General features: G+C 39.9%; 1 protein-coding gene across 2 annotated transcripts; it reads right to left on the bottom strand.

Annotated features, from left to right (window-relative positions):
- Positions 1 to 7,063: 7,063 nt before the first annotated feature.
- On the bottom strand, positions 7,064 to 23,099 carry LOC111654298 (guanine nucleotide-binding protein subunit alpha-14-like). Of its 2 annotated transcripts, none has more exons than XM_023405256.2 (8): positions 22,854 to 23,099; positions 22,341 to 22,502; positions 18,924 to 19,108; positions 18,466 to 18,620; positions 16,374 to 16,502; positions 14,982 to 15,111; positions 13,937 to 14,090; positions 7,064 to 10,752 (listed from the first exon to the last, which is right to left on the bottom strand). In XM_023405256.2, the coding sequence occupies exons 2-8, from the start codon at positions 22,489 to 22,491 to the stop codon at positions 10,547 to 10,549; spliced, it is 1,110 nt and encodes a 369-aa protein (XP_023261024.1). In that variant the 5' UTR covers positions 22,492 to 22,502; positions 22,854 to 23,099; the 3' UTR covers positions 7,064 to 10,546. The 2 variants fall into 2 exon arrangements, with proteins under 2 accessions (XP_023261024.1, XP_023261025.1); XM_023405257.2 differs by having other exon boundaries at positions 22,341 to 22,513.
- Positions 23,100 to 23,391: the final 292 nt, after the last annotated feature.

Genomic DNA, 23,391 nt, shown 5'->3' on the forward strand with positions numbered 1-23,391 from the left:
CCAGCGCTCCCCCCAGGCTACAAAAATATATGTGTGTGTGTTTGTGTACTTTTTCATTCGATTTGGTGTCAGTGGTCAGTGACATTAATGGGGTAAACAGTGTATAGTTCATTGACTGTCTGGCCGACTGGAAAGAAAGAACTTTTTTGGAAACTTTGCTGTAATGTATTTGTATGGGAGGAGGAAGAGAAGGTGAGGGAGACTTCAGATATACTTATGTGTATACACAATGAATACCAGTGTGTGTGTGTGTGTGTGTGTGTGTGTGTGTGTGTGTGTGTGTGTGAGAGAGTGATGGGGTATCACTAAGCCCCGAGGGAGATGAGAGAGGATGATCGTCAGTCTCTCTGGTCCTTTTGATTTGTGTTCCATTAGATGAAGTGATCAGAGTGGCACCACACAGAGTGACTAAGAACAGAGAAAGAAAACGACACAAAAGGCTCTTGTGATGCACAAAGACATCACAGCAGCAGAAAGGAAATGTATTGTCCACTATATGAAAATACTTTGAGCTGTTAGGAGCAACTTAGTGGCAACAAACAAATCACTTCAGCATCAGCAAAATCATTCTGTTTTAATTCTTGAGAATTATTCAATAATTTTACCTTATCTGTCCTTTTTAAAAGGGTAAAAATAAAAACATTCTTTTGGTCATAAATGATAGACTTAATCATCTGGTGATAATGAGCGACAAGTAATCATGCTTCATTTTAATGGGTCATGAGCCAAAGAGCAATTAGACAAAGATTTAACACCAATTAGGCTCTGAAACACTTGAGGTCTAAGCCTCTTTGTGTTGGTTTGGAACAGATATCTAAAAGCCCCTAAAGCACCTCAGGGTCTGTCTTCAGCATACATTTGTGAGTTATTTTCCTCCACTCAGATGATAGAAAAAAAAAAAATATATATATTACTATTAGTCCCCCAGACATAAAAGTAAAGACAATTGCCCATTGGCTGTTAGGCCCCAAAACTTATTACTTACTTACTTTTTTGCTTTTCTGCTTTAGGTTGTGTTTTATGTCCCAGACACATTTGATTGATTTGAGTTACCTTTATGAATGGAGGTGCATTTTCTTTTTATTGTGCAAATAATTTCTGTTATTTATTTTGCTTCTTTTTGCGTCTGTGAAACACTCGGTAACATTGTGGTGAAGTACTATGCAAATAAAGGCTGTTATTATTATTACTTTTTAAATAATATATTTTTCAATGTCATGCTGAATAGTCAGCTTTATATTGTGTCTGTATTTTACTGTTGTTAGTGTTTAATTGTGAGGCACTTTGTGATGTCTGATCTGTAAAGGTGTTATATAAATAAAATCTTCTTCACTTACTTCCAAATGGCTTTTTAAGATGAGCAACCTCTGTTAAAAGACATAGCTGTTGTCATGTGAAATCCTCACACCTCTCATATCGTCAGTCTTTATTTCTGGAAAGAATGACTGTAGTTTTATACTAATTATAAAGAAAACTAGAAAATTCCAGGGAAATTTTGAGTGCCACGGGGGCTACTGCCGGGATGAGTACATGATTTATTTCCAGTGTTCAAAAGTCACCCTGATCATATTCTGGTTTTGAGAAATGTCTTGATATAAAAGACTCTGATATAAAACAATGTCACATCCCTCCATCATGTATTATGTGGGAAATATCTCATATTCTGTGTTGTTTTTTTTAATAAAACAAGAGGCAACATGTCTTCAAACTGGCATTTAAAGGGTTAAAATCCTGAAAACTAATAAACATTTGGTAGGTTTGAGCAGAACTGAAGTGGTTTAAGAGATGTATGCAAAAAAAAAAGCAGAAGAAAATATTGATATATGATGATTTTATATCGCGAGGAACCCCAGAGGCTACAAAATGTGTTAGCAGTGTATAATAGACCTGTAACAGTAACTGACATTAGATTTTAAAAATATGTCAAAAAAGACACTTTCTTGCAGAAATCCATACCTTCAGCTGTAACACAGCCAAAATGATCAGCAAATCAAAAAAGAAAAGTGAAGAAAATGTCCAAAAAAGAACAGAGGGACCCCTGAGGGTTAATAAATCCCATGAACCGCTATTTAAATTACCACTATTATGTTTTTTTCGGTGCTAAATTTAACATTACTGGGGAGGAGAGCAACGCGACTAAAAGTGACTGCGAGAGAGGGCTAGTAGCTTCTCCTCTCCTCTGTCTCAGCGGAGACCGTCACAACTTCATTCACTCTTTTAACAAAACAAAAAAAAAAGCAACGAAGGAAGCAGTAAATGGACTTACATATTTAAGACCTAATTAAATGTAATTTAAGACCTAACATGCGGCTAATGTAAAGCTAGCGGAGCTTGGAGAGTTGGTTATCTGGTTGCTAGGCGCACGCACCAGTGTGCGTCACAGGTCAGGAGCTACCGTTGCCATGGCAATGTTAAAATCCGCCCAGAATTTGGCTTCTACATGGCTTCAAACAATTGCAAATTATGAGAAAACCGTTACTTCTTTTCAAAAACCGAAAAGACCGTGCCAGACACTGAAGCCAGAAGTTTCTTAGAGTCTTTATTCAGATATTCCTTAAAATGAGTGAGTAAGCTCAGTGCGAAGACAGAGTGAGATTCTTTTGAAAAAAAAAGACGATTACATTAGGTATCAATGAGAGTGAGACAGGTATTGCTGCCGGACTCGGCACCCCCGTTTAAATTTTGTGCAGACCCTGCCTGTCAAAGTTACATTTTATGAATCCCAACAACTATGTCTACATTTGAGAAAGAATTATTTGTCTCCTTTTTACGGTTTGGCTGTGAGTTCGAGTTAAAAATAAAAATAAAGGTTATTTTTTACTGCTTCACGCACTCTAGCCAACTGACGATGTCACTCTAACTTTGAAGAAAAAGTGATTTGCACTCCTCCTTTGAGTGCTCACAGTGTGAAAAGTTTACATGTTATGTAAAAAAAAAAAAAAGTTCCTGTGTTTTTGAGAGAGCAGAAGTTTTCCTCCGTTTTATAGTTTGAATCACATTTCTACGTGCAGGTATGAGAGAGCTGGGTGACTCAGAAAAAAGTTGAAATTTTGTAGAAAAAAGGTGAAATCTTGTGGGTTTTTAAAGAAAATTCGAATGCATTCCCAGTATTTTGGGAATAACTTTGGGAAAAATTGGAATTTTAACACCAAAAGTAATAGCACCTCTTTCGGGATCAAGACACACGTTTTGATGTATATATTACCGGGGTTGTCTCAAAGCTGTGGGACGAGTTACGCGACAAAATTTGGCGGGAGAATAATAATAAGCCCGAAGGAATATTTTTAGTGCCCCGAGGCACTCCTCTACAGCTAGAATAGCTGAGAGGAGCTGAGCACCCGTGGCACTAATAAGAATTTCCTAGAAACAATTGCTAATTTAAAATCCAGCAAAAGTAAATAAAAAAATATTCAGAGTTCATTATTCATTTATTATTGGAAACATTAATCAACATATATGTTGAATTGCACGCTTGCTTGTAGACACATTTTACATTTTTGCATGCACAGATGACCTGCTGGCAATGATTAAAAGATTATCTAGGTTACATTAGCAATTATTTGGCAATAATCAAGTAGAAGTATAACAACTGAAAACTGTCCCTATTTTCTTCGTAACTCATATACACAAATGAGACAGGCCTTTCCAGGAAACTTCATGAAGATTATAAGGACATTATGCAGCATTACCAACCTCAGAAATCTGATCTTTGGGGATTTAGTCTTCTTCAGTTTCAGTGTAATTTGATAGTAAGTTAAGAAAATCCTCCTGCTTTGGTCTTATGAAAAACAAAATGAAAAGAAAGCAGTTCCTGATAACTTTAGGGGATACAAGATTTCTCAGTGCAGCACATCTTTAAGACGCACCATGACTTCAATTATGCATGTTAAGTAATTCCAGAGCATTGGATCTTCCTTATGAGTTCAGTCTATCTGAGCTTCCTCCTCCCTGCACAGCTTTGTGGCACTGGTGTACAGTACACAGAGCTCTCGGAGAGGGATGCGATGTGTTCAGGCTGCGCCGCCGCGGGACCAAAGCAGCCTTTAGTGCTTAATGACCTGTCTGTATGGCAGAGATTTAGAGACACATACAAAAGTAGAGCCACAATAGGGGACCCGCTGCTGCAATTCATCTTCATTTTAATTGGGAACATTTTGTGTTGCTCGCTCCTCCACATTAATAAACCAAAGCCCTACAGCAGTTTCTCAAAAACTCATTAATGCACAAGACACAGTCCAAGCCAGGTGTTGCTGAGCAGAGGACACGACAGAAAATAGATTTTTTTTCCTGTTTATCATCTATCTGTCCTTGTCTTTTCACCATTATTATCATCATTGCCATAATTTTTATTATCCTCATTGTTTTCTACAGCTGCATTATTAAAAGTGATGCTATCTCCAACAAGCAATATCAAACAATTATAACGGAGATGAACAGTAGCACTTATTTAGATTTTATTACTGAGCCAAAAAGACTTGTTAATAGTGCTTTTTCAGTTATTTTCAGGTCTGACCATCACTCAGAGACTCCTTGTTAGACCAGATCTTGTGGGATTTATCGATGCACAGTGTTCAGACTGACTGTCTTGCCCCCTCTGAGTTGAGCCATGTGTGGGAAACGGCACACAGCGAGGGAGAGGCAGGCTACAAAGGGCCATCTGCCGCCTCAAATGCTGGAGCTGTTTTGGGAAACTGAGTGGTGATTCACGCTGGCAAATTGATTCATTTCTTTTGCTGATAACCACCTTTTTTTCCTTGTGCCCATATGCTGCAATGGCTTTGAAAAGACCCGTTGAAAAACATGTCTCCCTCACCACAGTGAAAAGGTACAGGGCGGGTGCACAATAACGGCAACATCTTACAATATGCAGTGATGCAATCCAATTCAACACCACAAAGTACAGCTTCAGCAATCACCACAGGGTTAAACGTGCACCTTTCTGAATATCATAAGCCTGGCTTTGCTGCAGGGCTTTGTGTTGAGGTTCATTGTGTTCTATTTTTGCACATTAATCCTGGCTGGTTATTGTTGTGATTGCAGCTGCACGACAAGCTGCGTGTGTATCTGCACATATGGAGCGTATGTTTGGTAAGTGCACTGCAGGTGTGTATCTGCTTTGAAGGACATTGATGGAAATTGAAAAGCTTTGACCGACTCTTATCAGCAACAGTCCATAGCAACAAACCAGGCAGCAAGATGGGGTTTAAAAAGCGCACCGGCTAACCTGCCTGTGCGCTTGAGATCACACAAGCTGCTGGACTTTCCACCCGTCGCTCAGCTTCCAAGGAAGCCGAGCACATGTGCTCTGAGATGGGTGGGCGGGGGTGGGGGGTTGATCAGTACAGCAGCGGTGGTATCTGAGGGAGAAGCTGAATGTTGGTATGTCGTTTGAAATTTACATAAACAAATCCGTCATTATTAGCAAAGGGTACCGAAGCTCGGCTTCCCACCTGTTGTTGTATCCCTTCATCTTCTTCGGCTCTGCCAAGTTTTGGGAGACTCACACACACACACTGTCTCGGAGGGATCAATCATTTTAAATGTCAGCCATGCAAAATTGGGTCTGTCCCAAACTAGAGCTCATTCTGTGAGTCACGGTGGCTTCCTCGAGGTAGAAACAAAACTAAGTAAAGTGACCAAAAAAATTCTGCACAACAAAAGAGACCGAAACAAATCTTGATTTAGACTCCATCCTTCATGTGCTCATGTGCTGCAGAGTTCATCTCAATCTTGCATGCAGTGGGTAGAAAACCATAATGACTCAGAGGAGAGTTGGGATTGTCCCATGAACTGCATGAATAACAAAATGCATGGAAAATGTTTAATATCTTAAGCTGGATACCTCCCTAGGCTAGCTCAGAAAACACAATTAGCTTTTAGCATCCACTGATCTGGTCAGAGGATTTTAATAAAGTGGTGGATAGTTTTTCACAACTTGTGAGGTGTGTTGGAAAAGTGCATGAATGCATGGGGATTTTTTTATTTTTATGTCAGAGGTAAATAGCAGCCTTCTGCTTTGATCAGTGATCATGAAATGAGTTTTCATGGTAAATTGACATCACTGATGTTGGCTGCAGGAGTTTGATGAGACCGCAGTAACAAGGCAAGTTACTGACAGAGCTGCTGACAGACTGTGAGACTGAGAACGACTGCCATGGTGCTCTCACTATCTGAGAGGTTTAGACACACACACACACACAAAGAGGCTCATACAGACAGGCACAGATGTACACACAGCTGCAAACATACTGACTCATACACTCTTTACTATGCACAGATGCACAAACATGTACACACACACACGCACACACACTTGAGAATGTCACGTCGTCTGGATGAGTCTGACAGTCACCAGGGCCACAAGATCACACTCTTCATGCTCCTGTGGTGCTCTGACAGCCAATACCAGCCACTGTGTGTGTGTGTGTGTGTGTGTATTACATTGAAATTACTCAGTGACATGCTTCACTGTCTGTCTATCTGTATAATATCTATTTGATATTTGTTATGTAAATATGAGCCGTGGTGTGTTGAGAGTGTTGTTGTCAGTGCATCGTCACAGTTACTTGGATTCCCGCTCTGAGGAAACTGTGACTGTGAGTTTTGTTTGGAGAAACAGTTTGTTACTCACTGATGAGGAACACTTTGCGTCTGTCAGCAGGAAGATGGAATAAGACAGCTTAAACAACCATCAACTTACTGTGTACAGTTTGGACTGCACCCACATGTTAAATATACATTTTCAGACATGGTGAAAGTTTTCTCTTCATAAAATGTGACACCTTTGTCTACAGAGGGATTCTCACAGTCTGCGTCACGTACTGGTTTATGGAAATGAGTGTAGTGTGAAACATTCCTGTGTCAATCTGACGCAAAACCTGCAGTGTTTTATTTGCAAACTGTGGGTCACAGCGAGTGTGTGATTGAAGCCTGTGAAACCATATTTGTCTGTGTGACAGAGCCTCACAGTGCGGCGTGGAGAAAACACATCACACAGACAGACGGGGAGACTCTCTCTGGCCATATCTGCCAGGGAAGACAAATAAAAGCAAGTAGAGGAGTGTGTGTTCAAGTTTGTTTTTTAATATTAACTAGAAAAAAAACAACATATTTGCCCGCTTCCTTCACCCAATTCTACACAAAAATAATTCACCCTCACCGAATGAGAGGAGGTCTCCCAATGCAGAAAAGTAACTCACTAGCAAACACGCTCTCTAGTCACAGTATGTGCTGTTGGTAAACAATATTAAAAAAATGCAGCTGTTAAAAATCAATCAAAAGTGTAGTAGTCATCAGTAAACGTAGAGTAACATTATACATTTGTGTTTGAAGGCATCATAAAGACGTAGCTACCACATCTGAAGACATAAAATAGCAGTGTAGGGATCAAAACACATTATATACATTTAACAACACAGCAGCCAAAACCACACAATGGACACATTCTCAGCTAATGTTAGCTTCCCATCAAGGTCAGTTCATTTACTGAATTTCATTGTCATTTTCCACCCAACACGCACTCAACTCTCAATGACACACACAAGGGTGGAACTCACGCTTCTGATCAATATTATAAAATTCCCCTCTCCACACACTGATATAAATAGGACACACAAGAACATCACACTGCCACCTCATATTAATAGTCTTTACCCTTTACTCAGCAGAGCAGGTCGCCTGTTGGATTTTTTATTTATTTTTTCCACCATTGTTGATTAAAGTCGCAGTGTGAATCAATCTGTTTTCTCGTAGTCTCTGTGTCTTTATCCATGACCTTTTAAAACTTGTCAGCCACCGAGGGTGATTTGTGCCTGAATTCACGGTATTAATTTTAATGAATTGTATTAATTTGCCTATTGAGCTGGCAATTGTTAGAAGATGCTGTTGGCTTTATTGCTGGAGCATTTGGAGGCAGCAGAAACAAGTTCTCGACACAGCGTCGACATACCTTCACCTATTAAGTCGATATGTATACACATCCAATAGATGCGGAGCAACATTATCATTCATTTGTAGTCCTGTTTTTGGCCACCTGATGAATGTAATGTGTCTAATATTTACTCTCTGTTTAGCTCTATTTTTGGTCTCTACCAACTTGTGAGGGAAATGTCTGGTTCTCTAACCACTAAATGCTCCACTACGCTCACCAGTTAGTCTCTAACTGTGTCCGTCTCCTGTTTGGTGCTGAATAGTGTTGATTTTGTCGGCTATTTTTTCATTTAGTCTTAGTCTTAGCCATGTGTCAAATGTCCTTGTTAGTGTTTATCTTTTTTTTTTTCTCCGTTGTTTTAGTTGACTAAAGGTCTGGGCGTTTAAGTCTTGTCTTAGTCAAAGAAAACATAACTATTTTAGCCTAGTTTGAGTCAATGAAAACTGTTGACATTTAATCTTCTTTATTCTCTTTAATCTTAGTCTAATAGTCATCAGAAAAAATATCACCTTGTTTCTTTCCTAAATCCAATGTGCTCATTGTGTGCTGCCGGCAGTGGAGGCATGTACAGCACAGGAAATGGAACTGCTGCACTACGAAAATAAAGAGAGATTTTAACATTCTTATTTTTTAAACTACATTTTAGTCTTGTCTTTTTTTGTCAGCGATATTTCATGTTGGTACAGTCACAGTTGGTGTTTAAATGACATTTGTTCCGTCTTGTATTAGTCATGGGAAAAAAGGTCATTGACGAACATATGTAGTCATAGTTTTCGTTAATGAAATGAACACTAGTGCTGGATAGGTAGTGTATGTTGGGTTTAAAAAACTTTTTCGCCCAAAACAGCTGCTTGTAACGTGTGGAAACAAAGTGGTGGGAGTGAACCTTAAAGTTGCTGGCCAGAAAACCAAAACAATGAACTGAGAGGAACTGCAGAATTGGGTGATTATTTTCTATGGCTTTGACAGTATGAGCGACCCCCTCCGCATGCAAGTAACGATGTAAACGTTTCTTTCCCTAGTGTTTTAGACCTTTTTCATGTTCTTATCTTTCCCCTCCTAACAGTAAGACAACAATGATCAACAGCTCAGGGACTGTTAACAGATCTGTTGGTCAGGCCTTTGCCCTTTTACTGTGCATCCATTAAAGTTTGTGGAGAAACAGGAAAGTACCAGTGCAGCAGGTTGCGAATGCAAAACAGATGCATGCCAACAACAGATGGATCCCCAAATCACCAACCTACCAAAAACATATCTGCCTCCTCGGTTCTCAGCTGCTTCACTGTAAAGTTTAATTGGTTTTTGGCTATGAAAATGCCAATTCATTAGTCGAGGGGGGGATTCATTTAAAAAATGGAAACTATGCCATGCAAAACTCTTGAAAATAAACTGAAAATATAATTTTTTTGAAGCACTTGGTCTCTACAACTATATCAACTTCACAATCCACATCACATCCGCTGTGATTCTGTCCTTGTTTCTTGGGACTCACTGCTTGTACTGGCTACCCACTCTCCTGTCACGTTCTTCTCTTTTTGAACACAAAGCCTGTCGTCTGGCCACATGTAACACAGAGAGTTGCATAATAAACCATTTAACAGGGAAAGAGCGAGTGTCTGAGTGTGTGTGAACTTTTTACAGTCATGGTGGAAAACAAAGACTGGAGGTGAATGTAAGGATGGTGAATGTGAACTCAACAGGTGGTAGCTGCACAGTCCGTCTATATGATAATTGATAGAGACGGTGCAGAGCAGATGTGTTGAACACCGATAATGTAGAAAGAAATATTGCCAGTGTGAGATAACTGTAATCGATAAGGATTTTCCTACGCTGACAGGAGCACAGTGTTTGTGAAACAGGCGAAGACTCTGGTGACATTAATCACAGAGAAAATCAAACACAATCCCTCGGGTTCAGGAGGTCTAATTATAAAGATCGCAGTAGTTTGAAACTCATGTTTTGCCTTTTACAGGACATAATGGAAACATTTTGTTTTCTTACAACTTGTGTGTGTAAGCATGTACTACACCTGTATATAACTGGTAGACTCAAATAAAGCACTTAAAATGTGTGTGACATAGGTGGCTTGTTCATGCGTGGCCACATCTCCACTTATAAAAGTCATTACTCTGTTAATTGCAGCACAACACTTCGTAACATCCCTGCTCCTGCTTCAATTATGGATCAGTTCAGTCACTGGATGACCCAAACACTTCTTCGTCTGAAAAAACCCCAAAACAAAACAAAGATCAAAATGGGGGGAAAAAGCTGCTGGCTGAGAGGAATGAGGGTGATTACTGCTTTCTCGGTCTCTGATCAAAAGTCACGCAGTCTCCCTGTAGAGTCCCCTCTTAACACTTTGATGTTATCTACTCGAGAGGAAGACGAGAGAGAGTGTGGTATTGATGGTGATAGGTGAGAGAAGATTACAACTTTCTCCCTTCTTTCTCCACCTGCTTCTTCAGTAAGACCTGATGAAGGAGAGGAGGAGGAGGATGTGGCTATGATTGTCCAGGCTTTAGAAAAAATCCAAAGAAGTGACATTCTGGCCTTCATCATAGCCTTCACTCAGACAAGTGAATAGTGTAGACAGAGACGAGAACACGGAGTAAAAGTTCAGATGACTCCGTAGTCCCTGAGGGACTTGAGCAACACCGTGTCCTTGACGTCGCTGAAGACCCTGCGGATGTTGCTGGTGTCAGTGGCGCAGGTGAAGTGTGGGTAAAGAGTCTTCCACTCGTCCCTCTTGTCGCGGTTGATGGCCTGCTGCTCGTACAACTTGCGGATATAGTTCTTGGCGTCCTCTGGGTCTTGCCTCTTGCCTGTTACAGAGGTGAGAAGGAGACGAGGGATGGAAGTGAACAACAAAAAGGCAAAGGCATCAAAGGGCGTTTTGACAATCGAGTAATTGTTTAAATCATTTTCAAGCAAAAATATGAGATGATTCCTCGTTCCAGTTATTTGTCTTATATAATAGTAAATCAAGATGTCAACTATTGTGCACTAAATCAATCAGTCGAGATAATAATAATAAATAGATTGACTGATAATGAAAATAATTGTTAGTTGCAGTCTTAGTTCCTAGAGAATATATACGTGGGAGGACATCAGAAATTTTTACTTTTATTTAACCAGGTATGTAGATTAGATTAGATTAGAAAAGACTAGAAAAAACTACTATATTTTCAATAAGGTAACACTTTCAGAATGCATACTTTCCGATAGAATGAAGGCACAATTTCAGTGAAATACAGTCAACATTCAGAAAAGTCTGTGCATCTCTTACTACAATAATTTACATTTTCATTTACTCATTCGACAGACACTTTTATCCACATCACAAAAGCTTTAGTGCAGCAGGAACCCTAGCGTAAGTACTAAGTAATAAGTGCAATGAGGTCAGGTAAATAAGTGCACAGAAAGTCCTTTGTAAGTGCTCTTTTGGTGCACTTCTTTACTTGATCTCCTTTCACTTATTAAATAGATGCAACAGTATTATCATTCAAAATCAGAAGTGGAAAAAGCTGGAATAAGAAAAAAGTATCCCTTCTTTTTTTTATATAAAATAGTGGATTCACTTTGATTCACAATATGAACTGTAAAAGGTTATTTTAAATCTTCTCAACACAGAGATTAAAAATATGGTAGACAATCTTGCCATCTGAGAAAGTTCTGCTCCATTGTTTTCCTGCTGATGTCATTTGGTAGGATAATCAGAAGTTACTGTGCAGCTCAGGGGCGCAAATTGAATAAAAAAACGATTAAAGCCAGTTCTCATGAAGTTGGGGCTGATGGTCATTTTAGTGAGATTTCCTGTTTATTTTCAATTAATGCTTCCCACTTATTACTGGATAACTACCTCTGTCATGTCATCAGGGCCTTATGATGTTGTTAAAGCCAAAGCTGCAAAGCACTAAAATATTAGTCTGCTTGATTTGGATGACAAAAACTTTGGACACCATATGCAAAGGTAACAGGAACCAGAATACGGTTTCCAATGTATTAGTGTTGCAACTAATAATTATTTGCAAATCCTTTATTTTAATTTGTCTTTCATTCTTTAAATTAATTGTTTAATCCTTGTAATGCGAAAAATTACAAAGTTAAAACCGAAAGATATTAAATGTACAACGTAATTAAACCAGAGCTGCAGCCATAAATCGATAAGAGTAGATTATCTTGTGGCTGTGAGGAATTTTGAAGACAAAATAATCAGTGAATCTAATAAAATTGTCAGTTGCAGCCCTAAATTAATCAGAAAAACAGCAAATCCTGCATTTGAAAAGCTGGAAGCAATGATTGTTTGTCGAGACAATTAATTTTGTGTCAATAGATTAATCATTTAATTGACTAATCCCTTCAGCGGTAGTCCAATTCAACAAGTTTATCACTCTGTCAATGTGGGCTACTTAACATCAGTAGACTTGAAGTGCGGTTACAGCAGCAGTAAGAAGGGCCACACAGTCTCCTCACAGGAGCACTGCAACATTAGCAGCAAATAGCAGCCAGTGTTAGGAGCTGCTCAGAGTTGGTGTTAAGGTTAAATTGACATCAAGGAGCTTGACCCGGTTAGAGTCATTATTTTGCCCTGCTAATGCTGATGGTAAAACACAGTAGGCACAATGCAGATACACACACACACACACACACACACACACAAATAATCACCTCCAGTCACTAATTCCCACCTTGCACACAGACACACACTTCACACATGTGCACCCGGGGGTTTGTGGGGGTTGCAGGGCTTGCGGGAAGCACAGTATCTGTCTGTGGTTGCCATGGGTAACAGAGGGAGAGAGGGTGGAGGTGGAGGATGGTGGGGACTGTTAGGGCGACGCTCAACAGCCTTTCACACCAGAGAAGCTACAGGCTGCAGCCACATCATTAAGCACACCAAGTACCTGGAAGTGACTCATTTGCAATTATGTGTGTGCGTGCGTGTGTGTGTGTGTGTGTGTGTGTGTGTGTGTGTGGAAAAGAGGGGGAGCAGAGCAAGAAAGAAAGAGGCAAACTAGAAACAAATAACACTAAAAAACTATAATAATCAGGCTTTGCAGCAATTGGGGGGGGACCTTTCCAATTTAGAGTCAGGAGATGCTCCGGGGCAGAAATCACTTTACAAATAATTTTTTTTTGGAATGATACATTACTTCCAACAGGTTTGGTAGGATGTGATGCGATAGCCACATGCTCAAAGCAAATTGGCCAGAGGAAAACAACATCACAAGCCCTTTTTGGTCTCTGAAATGATTCTGGACACATTGTGATGAGAAAACACACCTGCAGACAACTAGCTGTCAACAATTGTGCTTGTTGATGATGGGGAGATCTGCAGCTGACCAAGCTCCGCCCCCGGACTATCCATTATATACTGTTGTCATCTCTTGTTTGGATGTTCGAACCCTCACTTTGAGCCTCACCCAAAAGTGACATGAATGTGTGGACTGAATTTTAATAGAAACCAATCCAATTTAATAAAAAACAAAACAAAATGTCAAACACATGGTGGCGCTAGAGGAAAAGTTAAGGGATCACTGAAGTCATTAGGATTCACCATCTTGGAACCTTGATTGTCTTTAGAAAAATTCATGACAATCCATCCACAATTTGTTGAGCTATCTCAGTCTGAAGCAAAGTGGTGGACCGACCCGACATAGCCATACCTAGCTGCTAGAAGTGCTAAAAAAAATGACTGTGAATCATAATTCCCGGAGCCCAAGGTGAAATCTTTAAATTGCTTGTTCAGTCTGTCCAACAATCCAAATTCACAATGAAAGCAGCAAATCACATTTGAGAATCTGGAACCAGAGATTTCATAATTTTTGAAGAATAATTCAGAATCAGAATTTTGGGCCATTTAAAAATAAAATAAAATAAAACAATATCACCTAATAATGAACTAATTGGTTCACCACTAATCTGGTTTATCCAACATGTACTGTTACATCAGTTCAACTTCACTATAAATGAAAACAAATACATGCACATGTATTCACAGTTTACCTGTGAAGCTGGGGAAGTATTTCTGCAGGTCAGAAGTTTGGATTTTGTCCGCCAGGATGTCAGTCTTGTTGAGGAAGAGGATGATGGAGGTGTTGAGGAACCAAGGGGAATGGATGGTGGTATAGAACAGAGCCAGACTCTCATGCATTCGGTTCTGAGGAGCAGAGAGAGGGAGGGGACTGATGACATACAAGAGGCGGCAGCGGTTTGTTTTTAGATTTTGTATTAAGTTTCAATATAGAGGTAGATTTTGTTGTAGGTAAAAGAATTACACCAGCAAGTTTTTAAGAGATTGACTTCAACTTGAAGAGAGAAAAACATGAGCTCTCTGGGATGGCTCGGCAGATTCAGGTGGCTGAGGATGACGCAGAGAGAGGGGGGGCAGTCCTTTTAAAAGAGGAGGGGGGCAGTTTATGACGGTGGTCTGGAGCAAGCGGGCCACTGTGGAGGTTAATGAATGTGTTGGCAGGCTAAAAAGTGGCTGTGAGAGATAAACGGCTTAGTGACAAGATGGGAGGGAGGAACTGGACAGAAGGCCACAAGAGGGCTGGAGAGGCAGGGGAGAGAGAGGGGGGAGAGGGGGAGAGGTGGAGAGGTTTTCTTATGCAAGAGTGAGACCTGCTGGTGGACGGATGAAACGACAGTATGAGACGCACAAGAGACGATGGATGGATGGATAGTAATCAAATAATTGAATCATTGTTGAAGGTCTACAGTAGCACAACATATATATAACGATGAAAACTATCTGAAAGGATCTGAAATTACTATTTTTGATACTTTAATAATATTTGCTTGACAATACTGCATTGGTTTAAATTCTTCTGTTGAGTATTTGTACACTGCAGTATCGGTAGGTCAGTAAAGGTCAGGTAGAAACTAAATCCTCTTAACTTTTAGAAAAACATTTTTTATGAGGTCGTGGGAGGCTGGAGCCAATCCCAGCCGCCATTGGGCGAGGGCAGGGTACACCCTGGACAGTTCGCCCCAGTCCACACACACACACACACACACACACACACACACACACACACAAAGCTCTTACTATGGTCTCTCTTTCCTCCAGGACCTGGTCGTACTCGCTGAGGGAGGCCAGGAAGATGAGGGAGGTGACGTTTTCAAAGCAGTGAATCCACTTCCGACGCTCTGACTTCTGACCGCCCACGTCCACGATCCTGTCCCCAGCAGAGGAAGAAGGAAAATAACTATTTACATTCATTCATAAAGGTATAGTGTTTTCTTTTTTTTTACTGTCTATCTAACAATTAAACTTAGCTCGATTGGATGAGAGGCAAAATATGCTCACATCTCACAAGGATTCAAACTGGCAACCAATCAGTACATTATTTGCCAGTATACTGTTCAAGTTAACATACATACAGTATATACAGAGCTGTAGCTTTGGTCTTTTGACCAACACATTTTCTATGGTTTGGTTATGTACTTTAGATTTGAAATGAAGCCCTAAAACGCCATTTAAACTGTAAGTTTGCTTACTTTGTCTCAAAAGCCAGGAGGAGCACTGTTTACTACTTTGATTTATTCAGTTTTGTATCGAAAATGTTTATCTCTTTGATTTATGACTTTTGTTGTAAACAATGAAGGTACGAAAATGTGTTTGTGAAAATTATTCAAATTAGTTTTCCTTACTTTTTTTTTTGAGGTAGTGTTTGAAAAGCCCACGCAGGTTGGACATATGTACGTATGACCCAACAACAAAAACGTCTTTGATTCATTCATTCATCTGTCACGTCCAGTGTGCTGGAGTAAGGAAAATGTCACTGTGCAGGTGCTTACACTCCCCCCTGTGGCTCTCATACAGCTGCTAATAAGCCTGTCTGTGAAGTAGGGTTGTACGAACTCTAATAGCGCGGCTCTTTTGTGCAACATGCTTTCACACACATGCTTTCACTCTTTGTACTTTTTGACCATTTTCCACAGCTCATTGTGAATCCAGAAAAATATGTGGCGAAGTTTGCTCATGACAGGACTGATTGTGAAATAAAACAAAATATTTCATACATTTGAACATTTTTTTACAAATAAATCCTTATTCAGTATTTCATTTTGTAATGAAAACGTCAAAATGAATCCTTTCCTCAGTTTAGGTTGTTTCATTCTGAGCTCCACCTCATGAGTTAAGAGTAGGTGTAATTTCATTCGGGAACACAGCGTCTCTTATAAGTGAACTTTGGTTTTCGTCTGCTCAGCTCTGTCGGAGCGTCCTCTGGTCTCGGAGAGAAACAATACCAACAGGCTCAAAATAAAACACACAGAGCGACACGTCATTTCCCGGCAGGACCTTTGTTCAGATGCAATCAGAAATGTGATCCTATTGCAGACAAAGCCTCTGCAACAGTCAATAGTACTTTTTTTTTTTTTTCACAGTGCAGTCAACAGTGTCACATTAGAGGTTAGTAATCAGAGGACTGGCCACCTTAGTGTGATGGTCCTGATGGTGAAGGAGTAGTCGTGAATGCCCGTGGTGGGGAATCGAACTCGCAGCACATCCTGTTCTGTGGGGATGTAGTCTTGGCCAGAGATGCGATCCAGATTACTCATGTAGCTGCAAAAGAGAAGGGAAGGAGGGAAGAAAAAGACAGAGAGAGTTTTACAGCATGCTAGAAAGTGTTTCTGACACTAGATGAGACTTCTGGTAAAACATATTGCCTTTGTTTACATCACATCCAGCCTGGACCATGTAAAACAAACTGAAGTGACACAAGAAGTATGATGAATTAGTGATGAATAAAAACAGTGATTAAAATACATGAAGCCAGTGGTGTGAGTCCATATCACCCTGTGTACAGATGACGGCTTTATGGCTTGTGTTGATACAAGCTTTCATTAGCTAATGTTGACTGTACGTCTCTTATCATGCACACACTATGATGATTGAGCTGCTGGGTAAACACAGAACGGGAATAGAAAAGAGAGAAAACAGAGGAAGGCTGAGCCCAGGCTTTGTTCTCTGACACATCACATACTTTGAGCGTGAGGCTCACACCCACTCTGTGTTCAGTCCTTTCATGATGGTTAAACCCTGTCTGTGGGTAACTCTGCCGTGCTTGTTAAGGTTTTCACTATCAGTTTAAAAGCCAGTCTGGTGAAACTGTATCTTAAATCAGCTGCTGGTTTCAACATGGCTTAGAAATGAATAATTACTGTGAAGAACTAGCCCCCTCCAGTGGTCTGAGTACAGAACACCAAGCGTGAGTGTTAAAGTAAGAAAGAAAAAAGTAAGGGTGTGGGGTTGGTACAAAGACAACAATGTCAACAAAAATGTCACTGGTTTGAAAATCTGAAAGGGGTCTGAAAAATAAAAAAATAATTCATGGCCTTATCAAGAAATAGGTATCCTTTATCTTAAGATAATGTCAGAAAGAGCTTGTTTTCATGAGAACATAATTAACAATTATTCATTATTAATGTATCTGTTTATTGTTTTCTTGATTAATTCTTTGGTCCATAAAATGTTGATTTTTTTTTTGATTTTCTGTCAATCGACTAATCAATTAATCAACTAATCCTGTCACCTCTAAGCTGATTTATCTCTAAAATCAGAACCAGTGATCACAGTGAGAGGAGCACAGGCTTGAAACAACTTGTCTAAACAGACACAGTCTTTGCTGAGTTTCCACTTGTGAGTTTTAGTACAAAGGTCAGCTGTGGTATAGGTAAACATGAAACAATATGTCGCCAACACGTTTCCTTGTGATACATTAGCTGGCAACAAAATTGTGATGTTGTTAAAACACTTGTGCCAAGTATATTTTATAGCAAATGGAAAGTTGTGTCCTAACTTTAATACAGATATTTAACTGTTGTTCTTTGTCGCAGTTCAGCCTTTTTTTTATGTTCTGATTTTTGACATTACAGTAGAATGATGACACGTGTTGTTATCCCTTATGTTATCTAGCCATGCAGATAGTTTTTAAGTAAACTGGCATGGTATCTGTTTTGTGATTAATAATGATTAATAAGACTTTATTTGTGGTTCACAAAGGGTTTAAAAATCACATTTAAAAATCAATCAATCAACATCAGCACATTGCTCCAGAAACCGTTTCTTCCATGTCAGCAGTGGGACTACTTTCTACCAATGAAATAGTTCCTATAGAAACAGTTCACAGTGACGTCTGTGGATTATTCATCAGTAACATGAACACTGTTACTGGAACGATGACTGATGCACCACAAACAAACTTCTATTCATGTCTATTTTACTGTTTATCTATGAATTGAAAATGATGATGTGATGCACTCACAAATTGTTTAGTCTCAGATGTCTCTAAAGTAAAGAGTCGAGTAAATTAATACAGAGTATTTAGAGGTGTGTTTTCTTCTGTTTTTGCTATGTGCTTTTCTTGCAAAATTCTGTCTACTTCCTATCACAGATTCCTGTATTGTGATATCATCTTTGGTAACTTGCTCTGACAGGGTTTCATCACGAGATACTCTCAGATTTCCAACCCAAACTCAGGATGTGGTACAGTGTAGAGAACGTCCACTACAACACAGATACTCACTATTCTGTGGAATCCAGGAGCTGGTACTCGCAGCGGCGGCTGTAACAGACCCGGATGCCCGGGTCTGCCCAGAGCCGGCGAATTGCGTCAACGTAGCCCCGTTCCAGCTGGGTGATTTGCACTGTGTTTATGTCCTGCAGCCATTTAGCAAAAATCTGAAAGACAGTAAGAGACCCAGCATATCAGAAGATTTTGTGATATACAGAAACTCAAGTGTTTGTGAAGTTTAACAACATCCGCCTTGCTCAAGGATTCAGTTTGTGTGTGTTAATGGTGATACTCCCAGCTTCTATTTATAGACTTTAATGTGGGTATTAAACTAGGTTAACTTACCCTGATGCCCGCACACCTGTGCTGGCATCTGTCTTTGTGAGTAACAGTTTGTGTTCATGTGTAAGTAGGCATGTCCTTGTGTATTTCTGCTGCTGGAGGACTGTGTGCTGTATGTGCAAGTTTACCTCGTTCTCCGGGTTGGAGTAGGGGATTTTGAGCATGGTCATAGCGCCCGTCATAGCCTTGATGGCTGTTAAGATGTTCTGGAAGATACATTTGGCAAAGGTTTTCCTCTCCTCTTCTGAGAAGCCTCGTCCGTGGATGATCCTCATCTGTCGGATGAAGGTGGTTTTTCCACTCTCCCCGGTTCCTGCACCGACAATTACATAAAATATGAATTGCCAAAAATACTTATTTGTGGTATGATTCTATCCAGGCAAATCGGAGGTTAAAAGCACAGCATTAAGGTCCTCAGTGTGAACCCACATGCTGACTGGGGCCTTTTTACTATTCATGTTCTATCTGTGTCTGCAAGGTTTTTCTCCAGGTTTTCCATGTTCCTTCTCAATCTAAAGACATGCGGAGGAGGTGAAGTGAAAACTAAAATGCCTGTAGGTGCACGTTTGTTTGTCTTGCCTCCTAGGACACGGACTGGATAGGTTGTATATAAAACAAATAACAGTGGGATATAAAAACATTCACTGAAAAAAAAAAATGCTGGAAGTTTTTCCATAGTAGAATCCCTGGTCATTTCACAGCAGTTTAGATTCCAGTTTTTCTGTGGCTAAATGGTCTGATATACTAGTTATATTCCAGATTTAACTGTTAACTTTAAAAACTGATCATAAAAAATCATGGAAAAAACCATAGATCTGCACTTAACAATGGATCAAACAACGAACAAGGTGTCACTGACAGTAACTACCCCACAGAGAATTACTACTCAACTCTTCAGTTGCCCTTAACTTTACAAAATATTTTACCAACTTTCAGCTCATTGTTTTGGTTAAATGCTTTGTCTGTAGTCAGTTCAGAGAGGTTCTAAACCAAAACAAAAAAATGGAGGACTGATGTTTCAGAAAATGGGTCTAAAACACTTCCACCGCTATTGATTTACATGTTGATTAATCGCTATTTAGCGCAGAAGACTGGCAGTAAGACCCAAGTTACAAAAAGCTGAATTTCATCACCATACTGAGAGTTATTACAGCATCTATTTCTGTGGTAAAGGGATGAAAAACCATCAAATTACAATAGAGGAACAAGGAGACGTGCATTTTCTATTCGCTGTTCATTTTCAGTGTGAGAAATTCAAATTTAAAGGAAGTGCTTGGTTTAGAGATAAAAAGAAAGACAAAAACTTTTTTTTGATTGCCTCATTTTGATATATTGCCTAACATTTCACTACTTCCTTTATTTTATCTATATTTCTGTATTTCACATTTTCTGGTTGTATGCAGAAACAGGCTGCAGAACCTACACCACTTCGAATCGTGATGTGGTTGTTCAAGAGGACTGCCTGATGCTTTCTGAATGTGAATCATTCATTCACTCAAAATCTTTTAGGAAACAAAATCTTTGCTTTGTTTTTGTGCCTAACACTTTCCTGTAATTTCTCGACACTGCTTTCAAGGAATAACATCTTATCCTCACACTGAACTGTGTTGGAAGACAATGCTGTAAATCTTTTATTGACAGGTCTGTTCCCGTACAGAAACATTTTTTTTTCAGTAATCTTACACACTGATAGTGAAGGAAATAAGACTGGGCAATTATTCAATATTATTGTTTACTGTGTCTCCATATTATTGAAGGGTTTCCCCCTCAGGGTAATTGTTTATAAGAGGTGGTAAGCCTCCAGGATCCTGTTGCATTTTGTCTTGTTATTCATTAGTTTTCTGATAACAGACTACACAAAAACCACACTCATTAAATGTGTGTGCCATTGACCATGTGAAATAGTGCCTCTGCTCTTTTTCAATGAATTTTTAATTTCAAGAAAGTCTATACTTTCGCAAAGTAATCTTTATTTAATGTACACGTAATTCTTGGGTAATTTTTCATGGGAAATTCAAAAGAAATCAGCCAGAAGTCAGAAAAAAGTAGACCTCTGCAAGTCTGGTTCAACTTTGGGAGCAATTTCCAAACACCTGAAGGTTCCACGTTCATCTGTACAGACAACAGTACACAAGTGTAAACACCATGGGACCATGCAGGTGTCATACCGCTCAGGAAGGAGACCTGTTCTGTTCTGTGTCCTAGAGATTAACGTACTTTGGTGGGAAAAGTGCAAATCAATCCCAGATCAAAAGCAAGGGACCTTGTGGAGATGCTGCAGGAATCTGGTACAAAAGTATCTATATCCACAGTGAAACAAGTCCTATATTGACATAACCTGAAAGGCTGCTCAGCAAAGAAGAAGCCACTGCTCCAAAACCGCCATAAAATAAACAAAAAAAAACCAACCCAGACTACAGTTTGGAGCTGCACAAAGGGACAAAGTTCTTACTCTGTGGACAAATGTCCTGTGGTCAGACAAAACAAAATTTAAACTTTTTGGCCATAATGACCATTGTATGTTTGGTGAAAGAAGGGCAGAGGAAGCAGGGTCATGTTGTGGGTGGGGAGCTTTGCTGCACGAGGGACTGGTGCACTTAACAAAACAAATGGCATTATCAGAAAGGAAAATTATATGGACATATTGAAGCAACATCACATCAAGACATCAGCCAAGAAGTTAATGCTGGGTTGTAATTGGGTCTTCCAAGTGGACAATGACGCCATGGATACCTCCAAAGTTGTGGCAAAATAGCTTAAGGACAACAAAGTTATGGTATTGGCGTGGCCATGACAAAGCCCTGACTTCAGTCTAATTGGAAATTTGTACGTGGAACTGAAAAGGCTTGTGCGAGCAAGGAGGCCTACGAACCTGACTCAGTCACACCAGTTCTGTCAGGAGGAAATGGACCGAGAGTCCAACAATGTTGAAATAATTTTAAAGGCAATGCTACCACATACTAAAAGTGTATGTAAACTTCTGACACACTGGGAATGTGATGAAAGAAATAAAAGCTGAAATAAATCGTTCTGTCTACTACTACTATTTTACATTCTTAAAATGAAGCAGTGATCCTAACGTACATAAGTATATCTGACTGTGTGAAAGCATCAAAGCAAAGGCACTGCTGCTGCCGATCAGGTCTTAAGTCATTAAAGCAGCTGTACAGTGGGCCTGTTTCTGGGCTGTGCATCTCCATATTGAGTACCTGTGGTTTTCAGGTATAACCAATCCTAAACTGGACCATTCTTAACATAATCACATGTTGACACATGCTTTACATAGTTTTCTCATTTGGCTGCGGGCTACCAAACAGGCCAAGCAGTTTTAATTTGTATGGTGGGTGTTTCTTATAATAGGCTATCTTCTCAGATTTCACAGTGACCCAGTGTCAGTTAGATTTCTTTCATTTGCTTAATTAATGTATTGAATATTGTTGATTGTCTGCTCTTATAGGCCTCATACTGTATGTTATCATAGAGGAACAAACAGCTGTGTGTTTGTGTGTGTGTGTGTGTGTGTGTGTGGGTGGGTGGTCACGGACCCAGCAGGAGGATTTTAATTTCCCTTCTCTCTTTCTTCTTCTGCTGCTTGAGGATCCTCTTGATCTCTTTGTCCACAGCGATGGTCCTCTTCTCCTCCTCAGACAGACAGCACATGCAGGTGCGGTGGCACCACTGCCAGCAGCCGGCCATGGCCAAAACCACTGAAATGATACTGTTAATGAATAATCAGCTGTAATAAGCTGATAAGGACTGACAATAAACTCGTTGTCAAGCTGCCATGCAGTGTCCATTTGATGCCCATTAGTTTTTAGTCGTGATTTATTCTGACACACCCCTGGTCCCCTGAAAACTTTTCTTTGTAGCTAAAAAATTAATCGCTGCTTTTACAGTGAAGCATAGTTCTGCCGGATCTCAGTATCAATCCTGCAGCCCTCAGTATCTTTAAAATATTCACCTGGTTGAGTTATTTTTAATCAGTTCCGGCTGTTGTGTCAATAGAAGTTTGTTCGAGAGGAGTTTGGGAGTTACGAGAAAGCAGTAGAGCACCTTACCTCCAGTCAGTCTGTCACACTCCCTGAAAATGAGCAGGTACAGACTCTGATTGCCTCTCGCAGTCCATTTCTCACCGTGCCCCCTGTCCACAGCAACTGTGGCTGAAGCGCTGGGACAGCGTCAATAGTCCACACTCAGACGGAGTTCAAACACGTATTTATATAAATGTTTTTTTCAGCTTACAACGACACAACCAGTAACTCGGGAGAGTCCACCGCGCCTACAGAGGAATGTGCAGCCTCTGTGGTCCACTGAAAACACTGTAAGTGGAATGCACTCTGGGCGACGCTGCGGCAAGAGAGCGGCAAAGCACCGCAGCAGCGCCGGAAGTTAGGCGGTTGTGCCTATAAAATAAGAGCATGCTGTTGTTCTTTGACATAGTTCTTACCAATTTAAAAAATAAAAGAAACATGTAGATGAAAAAACTGAGTAAACTGCTGGGTTTGACTTATAAAAAAAATGTAGTTGAAAACATTGCATAAAACCAGTGATATAATGCAGCCTTGTTAATTATATTCACAAATATAGGCTAGGCTG

Source organism: Seriola lalandi, unplaced genomic scaffold (assembly GCF_002814215.2).
Source record: "Seriola lalandi dorsalis isolate HSWRI2012SDOR001 ecotype SW California unplaced genomic scaffold, Sedor1 jcf7180002054267, whole genome shotgun sequence".
Lineage (NCBI taxonomy): Eukaryota > Metazoa > Chordata > Actinopteri > Carangiformes > Carangidae > Seriola > Seriola lalandi.